The sequence below is a fragment of the Plasmodium coatneyi genome, chromosome 3 (genome assembly GCF_001680005.1).
Source record: "Plasmodium coatneyi strain Hackeri chromosome 3, complete sequence".
Classification (NCBI taxonomy): Eukaryota; Apicomplexa; class Aconoidasida; order Haemosporida; family Plasmodiidae; genus Plasmodium; species Plasmodium coatneyi.
This window is the reverse complement of record NC_033558.1, coordinates 896,058-903,057: the sequence shown is the minus strand read 5'-3', so window position 1 is coordinate 903,057 and position 7,000 is coordinate 896,058. Positions and strand designations below refer to the sequence as shown.

General features: G+C 40.9%; 3 protein-coding genes across 3 annotated transcripts; 2 read left to right on the top strand and 1 right to left on the bottom strand.

The window, feature by feature from the left end:
* Window positions 1-796: 796 nt before the first annotated feature.
* PCOAH_00005770 (Transcription factor IIS) lies at window positions 797-2,062 on the top strand (the record flags this gene model as incomplete). Its single annotated transcript, XM_020057388.1, has 1 exon — window positions 797-2,062. One exon carries the CDS (start codon window positions 797-799, stop codon window positions 2,060-2,062), a length of 1,266 nt encoding a protein of 421 aa, XP_019912846.1.
* Window positions 2,063-2,582: 520 nt separating this feature from the next.
* PCOAH_00005760 (Uncharacterized protein) lies at window positions 2,583-2,909 on the bottom strand (the record flags this gene model as incomplete). Its single annotated transcript, XM_020057387.1, has 1 exon — window positions 2,583-2,909. One exon carries the CDS (start codon window positions 2,907-2,909, stop codon window positions 2,583-2,585), a length of 327 nt encoding a protein of 108 aa, XP_019912821.1.
* Window positions 2,910-5,095: 2,186 nt separating this feature from the next.
* PCOAH_00005750 (Mitochondrial carrier protein) lies at window positions 5,096-6,500 on the top strand (the record flags this gene model as incomplete). Its single annotated transcript, XM_020057386.1, has 3 exons — window positions 5,096-5,150; window positions 5,263-5,466; window positions 5,617-6,500. The coding sequence occupies 3 exons, from the start codon at window positions 5,096-5,098 to the stop codon at window positions 6,498-6,500; spliced, it is 1,143 nt and encodes a 380-aa protein (XP_019912794.1).
* Between the last annotated feature and the right edge of the window lie 500 nt (window positions 6,501-7,000).

Sequence of the window (7,000 nt, the reverse complement as noted above, 5' to 3'; positions counted from 1 at the left end):
TATGTGCCGACAGCTAAATCTGCGTTTCGCCCGCGAAGCTCAAAACATGAAAAAAAATATGCGGCGTGCTTGCGAGTAGCGCCCTATGCCACGCCGCGGTCCGTCATTTTATTTCTTTTTTCCAGCCGTGGTCAAATTGCCATAACTATTAATTTGTTAATCTGTTAATCTGCTAATATTTTTAAATTTGCTAATTTGCGAATTTTTTCAATTTTTCCAATCCTGTTAATTTTCTCAAAATTGCTAATTTTACGAAGGAGAGAAAAAAAACAACTTCCCCCCGCCCGACCTGCGCAGCGGCCGCCTACAAAACGAAGCTAGCCCATCTCTACCACATCCCGTACAATTCCGCAAAGGGCAGATATATCAACGTACAAGAAGTATACCTATATGTACATATATACGTCTATACATAAATACATAGTTACGTAGAATCGTCGCCTGTTAGAAGTTGCTTTCTGCCCGTACGACGTAAAACATGGAAAGTACATACCAAGGGGGCCTTCACTTGTAGACCAGAAAAGGGGATCGTGAAGGAATTGGTGAAGGAATTCGTGAAGGAGTTAGTGAAGAGAGAAAGGGAAGGAAGGGGCCACTCGATGAAGATGCATAGTTAAATATATGCGCGAAGATATATGCATATACATGCCTACGCATGCTCATGCTGATAGGCCTGTCGTATCGAACCGACGACGCACCAAGCTGTTTGAAGAACCCCCCCAAAGCATGAGAGCAGCCACCCCGCATAGGCACACATTTTGCGAACCCCCACCTCTGTACCCGAAAAACGGAAAGAATGATTTCGGAGAAGAAGAAACACCGGAAGGACAAGGCCCACCGGAAGGGAAAACATCGGGAAGGGGAGGAAGAGGCCTGGGAAATCCACCACAATGGGGATAATAACGAGAATAATAACGAGGATAATAGCGACCATGGAGACGAAAACGACTGCAATGGCCACTCCCTTTCGCCCCTAATTGAGGCACACAACATCTTCGAAGACGATCAGGTTAGCCAAAACGGCGAAAAGGAAAAGAAAAAGAAAAAGAAGAAGAAAAAAAAAAAAAAAAATAGGGAGGACGACCAGGAGGGGGAGTCCCCCCACATGGACGTAAACGACCCAAATGATCAGATGGAGGAAAATCAACTGGGTAGCCACGATGAGCAGGAGGAAGAAAAAAAAAAACGCAAAGAGGAAAAAAAAAGACTTAAGGAGGAGAAGAAACAACGCAAAGAGGAGAAAAAAAGACTCAAGGAAGAAAAAAAAAGATTGAAGGAAGAGGCGATAAACCAACCGGTGCCCACGAAACCACCTCCAACAGGAAGGAAGAAAAAAAGTGTGCGCTTCGAGCAGGAAGAAGTCACCAACGAAGAACTCCTCAATTACTTCATCCAGTCGTACAGGGACAAAATTAGCATAGAGCATGACGAACTGTGCCAAGTAATGACTGGCAAGAAATTTTTTGATATCGAACGATTGGCAAAAAACGCCACGGAAATTACCCACCAACCATTGATGCTGAAAAATATACAAAAGGAACAGCAAAATTATTGCAAGCAGTGTGGGTACATTTACAATTATGACGATTACATGTACTTGTATATGAAACGTTTTAATCTGTCCAAGTATAGACAAACCAGTAACTGCCTCAGTGGTAGTAATTCCTATGGCCCATTTAGTGGTCACATGGAGAGCGCCCAGTTCGAAAACGAAAACTCCATCAAGTGTATTTATTGTGGAGCCCTAATTGATACCATCGAAATGTATGACCACTGGAATGGAAAAGAAAAATATATTGAACTGAATTCCTACAGAGAAAAATACATTTTTGACAAGAACCAAAAAAGTTATTGGAAAAATAAAATCACCTCCATTGAGAAAAACGTCTCCCTATTCAAGGAAGATCAAAACCAAGCCTATAATATTACCTATGAAAAGTGTACAGATTGTGGGAATGACTTTTTGCATTTTATTAATATACAGACTAGGAGTGCCGATGAAGGATCCACCATCATTTATTTCTGTCCCAATTGTAAGAAGCAGACAACTGTAAATAACTAGTTGCGCTTTTTTTTTGGGGGGGAATATGCTTCCCTCAATTTTATGCCGCTCCACAGTGGGTGCTCCCTCACGCCGATCAAGTGATCTGCCCTGTGCATCCCTCGCGGGTAAACTGTTTCGTAAAATTTGTCTTCCATCCCTTTTGCGTATCATTGCGTATATTTTTGTTTGTTTTTTTTTTTTTTCTCATTTTTATTTTACACCTCCGTGGAGGAAGTCCCCTGCGTAAAACGCACCAACTCTGAACAGCCACCACGGCTTCGTCAAATCGACGTAAAAATTATTCCTCAAATGGTAGCTTAACCCATTCGTATATACACACACATACGGGTGAACTGACTCTTTCAGTCAGAAGTTAATTTGGCACAAAAAAAAAAAAAAAAAAAAGGTCACACAAAAGGGTGTAAGACCCATTTTAAAGCAGTACTATTTCCTGTGGCAGCCTTGCGTTCGTTTAGTTGTAACTCCAGCGTTATCCGTTAGGTATTCCTCCCCCACATCCACACGTGGTACTACACCCCTACTTGTGCACATCGGCCGATTTTTCCTTCTTCTGCTTCTTCTGCGTTTTCTTCTTCTCTCGGCTCAGTTTCTTTCGTACCGTGCCTCCCCTGTCCCTCCTCATTTGGTACGCACCTACGTCTTCACTCTTTCGAATGGGAACTACAGAAGACTCGTTGTAAAAATGGGGCAAACAATACAGCAGCTGCGTTTTCTTACATACATGATCATCCCCAAGGGGTATAATTTTCCGCCATGTTTTATCCCCCAAAGGTTTTTCCCGTCTGAAAAAAATATTCTTAATGTGGCATATGGGCTTAATGTGCCTCTTCACGTTTATGTTCATTTTTGGGGGGAGTGTCTGTCTGTGTATCTATGTGTATGTGTGCACATTCACCTATAGGGGTGGGCACTACGCTAAGGCTCTGTTCCATCAAGCAGCTGTCGAGACAACCAAGCTGGATATTAAAGTGAACTACCCCTTGGCTGCATCCCAGACATGGCCTCACACTGCGCACTGGGGGGAAAGGAAAACTGGCACAAAATATTACTCTCCGGTTCGGCGGTCTGTAAGGTGAGCAACTGCACTGCTGGAGCGACCCATATTATGGAAAAGCTGCAGCCAGGAAAAGTGCCTCCTTCTTCGACGAAACTGTTTCAGCAAGAGGTTGCCTGTGCAATATTTCCTGTGGGGACGTAAAAGGGGCATTTAGTCGAACACATAACTTCAGTTACTCTGTGCACATTATCAGAGCGTTGACAAAAAAAAAAAAAAAAAAAAGCTACCTCACCTTACAATTGGCTAAATTCCGACGAGTTGCGCGAAGCTGCACCACAAAAGGGCAATTTCTTTAATCGCCCTTTTCGTCCAAACAAATGCACTTACTAGTGTACATCCTTTTGCCGCAAGCCTACCCTCTTAAATTTTAACGTACACGTTTCAGTGCTGGGACTGGCTAGGGTGTTGTGCATAGCTGGAGAAAAAAAAAAAAAAAAAAAAAAAAATTAAAAAATATAAAAAAAAATGTCAACTGCTGTCAACTGTGCCGAGGAGAAACAAATCACCGTGACGCGCAAACAACCGTACAGATAAAACTCCCGTCAACGCTACTACATTCGTTTCCTTTTTTTTTTTTTTTCCATTTTTCTGACTGCCCCTTGTCAAAATTTGAACCTCTATTTTTTGTTCATCTCTATACACTGTACAACATATTTGCCTACGCTGTGTACCCATTTACGTGCGTAGGATTCGCATGAGCAACCAAGCTTTTTTAAATTTGTGATTTGCCAGAGTACAACACCTTCACGCGCACAAACTTCCACGAGGCTTAAACGCAAAACCTATTCCTGCTGCGTTAAACGTTTGCTCCTCCTTCTTGTGCTATGAAAGTCTAATGGTTGTGGCCTCCCATGTAGATAACCGTACGCCAGTGTTTGTATACCCATAGAGTTGCCTAGGTATGTTCGTGTGCATCTTTTGTCAGTAATTGTATCAACCCCTTTGGGGTGAACTGCTGAAACATGCTTACCTTTCTCGTGTGAAAATATTACAACGCCTTTTTTTTTTTACTACCCCCCTCAGGTACTATTTGCTTGTGCACATGTACATGGCAACATTATATACGTTTGTTTGTCAACTGGGGAGAGCAACTCTTCGTCACTTTTAAGCAGGGAGTACCTTCATAGATTTACTCTCTCGCTTTTTTCCAATGGAAATAGTTTACATTGCATAAGGGACGAAGCATAGACCGATGTGTTATACGTATGCGCATAGGTATTTCCACTTTTGTGACACACGTGCTTTTAGGCGCGTCCCCCTGCCTGTCCATCAAAGGAAGCACACATACTCAATAGGTAAAATGTAAAATTTGTATATTTTTCCCTAATCCATCACTCTTACCCATTTCCTGTAGAATCGTTGCTTTAACTGCATGTACGTACATTTAAGAGCCGCTGAGTGAGTGACCGTGCCTTTCACCTGCGTGTGTTTTCCGCTTGGCTGATTGTTATGCACGTATGCCTGTGTCTATGCACACCAAAACGTACATTTATATTTACCCCGCTTTATTTATCTTCCCCCATCCGCGTTTGTCCATAAAAATACCAGTTTATGCACACCCATGTGGGACTCACGAATGTTAGCTCCCTCCACATTTTTGCCTTATTTTATTCGTTGTGACACCATCCTCTAATAGTTCATTTGTCTGTGTGGCCGCCTACTAAATGGAAACCCGACAAAACCTGTGTTGCACGTTATACCATATTTCCCCCACACTTGAAATACACGCGTCATCGTTTGAAACTCCTACCCAAATGTGCAAAACGGATCAAGATAGCCAAGTATACAGTTTTAACTTGCATCAGAAGGACAGAAAAATGTCAGAATTAAGGAAAAAAGACATCTTACATTTTTCGGCTAACTAGCAATCATATAAAAAAAAAAACTTACCACCTTTACATGCACAAGTCAGGCGAAACCGTGGAAAAAAAAAAAAAGAAAAATAGCTAGCTAGCCAATTTAACGAGTACAAAATGGAAAAAAGAAACATAAATGTTCAGAACATAATATACAGTAGCACAGTATCAAGTAAGTGGAAAGTGGAAAAATGTAAATCATGTCTAACTCCTTTTTCCTTATTAAGGAGATATATAAAGTTTTGTTCGATATTTATGCATTTTTTTCCCCCTCCCCATCGCAGGCATTTTCGTCAGTCTCATTTGCACCCCCCTGGACGTAATAAAAAATTACATCCAGTACAACAGTAACATAAATTTCGACAAGAAGTACATATTAAAGAAAATTACCAAGAAGAACAAAAAGAGGCTGCTCAAGTTTAACTCCTTTTACTACCAGACGTTCAAAAACATTTACAACAACTACGGAATTAGGGCCGTCTATAGGGGTAAGCCGAACGCCCCTTGGGCGGGAATTTTTGGCACGTATTTTTGGGAACCGCGTTGTGCAGATAACAGTATGTATATATATATATACACAATCGTGTATCATCCCCGCTCCTCCTGTTAACCGTTTCGCCTCCCGTCCTTCCCGACAGGCCTCCTCTCCACCGCAAACCTGTACATAATAAACAACAGCTTGTTTTTTTATGTGTACGAAGAGCTAAAGGACAAGGGGATTCCATATTACCTGTGCGCAACGATCTCACGATTCATCTCCATCATCATAACGTCGCCTTTGGAGTTATACCGAACAAATGTTCAGGCTAACGTTTGCAACAATTACAAAGTAAGCATCCTAGACATTTTAAAGGATAAAAAAAACAGAAAAATAAAAATAAATTTTTACAAAGGAATTACCTCAACACTTATTAGGGATATTCCCTTCTCTGCCATTTATTGGTCCCTTAACGAGTACTTAGTTAGCTACATAAAAAAAGTGGACTCCGAATATGAAAAGAGAAAAAAAATTACAAAAAAATTTGTGTACCCATTTATATGTGGATGTTTAAGTAGCACCCTAACCACTTTTCTAACTCATCCACTGGATATTATAAAAACCAACATGCAAGCGAGATGTATAGACATCATTCACAAGAGCGACTTTGACTACAGGAAGATTAAAAATTATGACTCCCACTCGAAGAGCCGGGGCAGTAGCTTTTACAACATATGTCATGGTAATTTATACAATAATAAGTACCTGCACGATGTTAAGGTAAATAGTTACGCACACACTGATCACCGTAGCATACATTATAAATATGGCTCCGGCAAATACGGTTCGAACACTTATAGCTACAAATACTACAACTATTTCAAGTTTACAAACAATTATAATTACAACGTTTTTTCTGTAGCGAAAGTTATTTTTAAGAAAAATGGACTGCGGGGTTTTTACATTGGCATTTGTCCAAGACTGGTAAAAATTGTGCCCACCTGCGCCATCCTCTTTTCCACCTACCACTACTTTAACTACTGACTGTTTGGAGTGTTTTGTGTGCGCTCTTCGCATCCCTCCATGGGTGGTTTTCCCCACACACATACACATTTGTTTCATTTGTCCCTGCATGTCCAGCACTCTCATTTTAAATATCAACAGATTGTCTACTTTCGTCTTCCCAATTTGGCATATTTACATAAAAATGCGCACGCGGGCGTAAATCTGGACGCCCATGCCATTTTTTTTTTTTTTTTTTTTTTTTTTGTTTTTGTTAATTTAAATTATTAATTTTTTTTTTTTATTATATGCGTGTGCATGTATAATCGTATGTCAACCGTTCCACATGACGACCACCCGATCAACAAGAAGGGACCTGCCAAACTTGTATGGGGTTCACTTCATCAACTGCTTTTTTGCGGCGTTTGAATTATCTTTGGAATTTCCCCTAAAGGGGTAGTAATATAGGGGAGAAGCAGCTCGGAACAATAGCGCAGAATGTACCAAGGTGTGATTCGTCTGAAACCCAACTGTTAATTCCC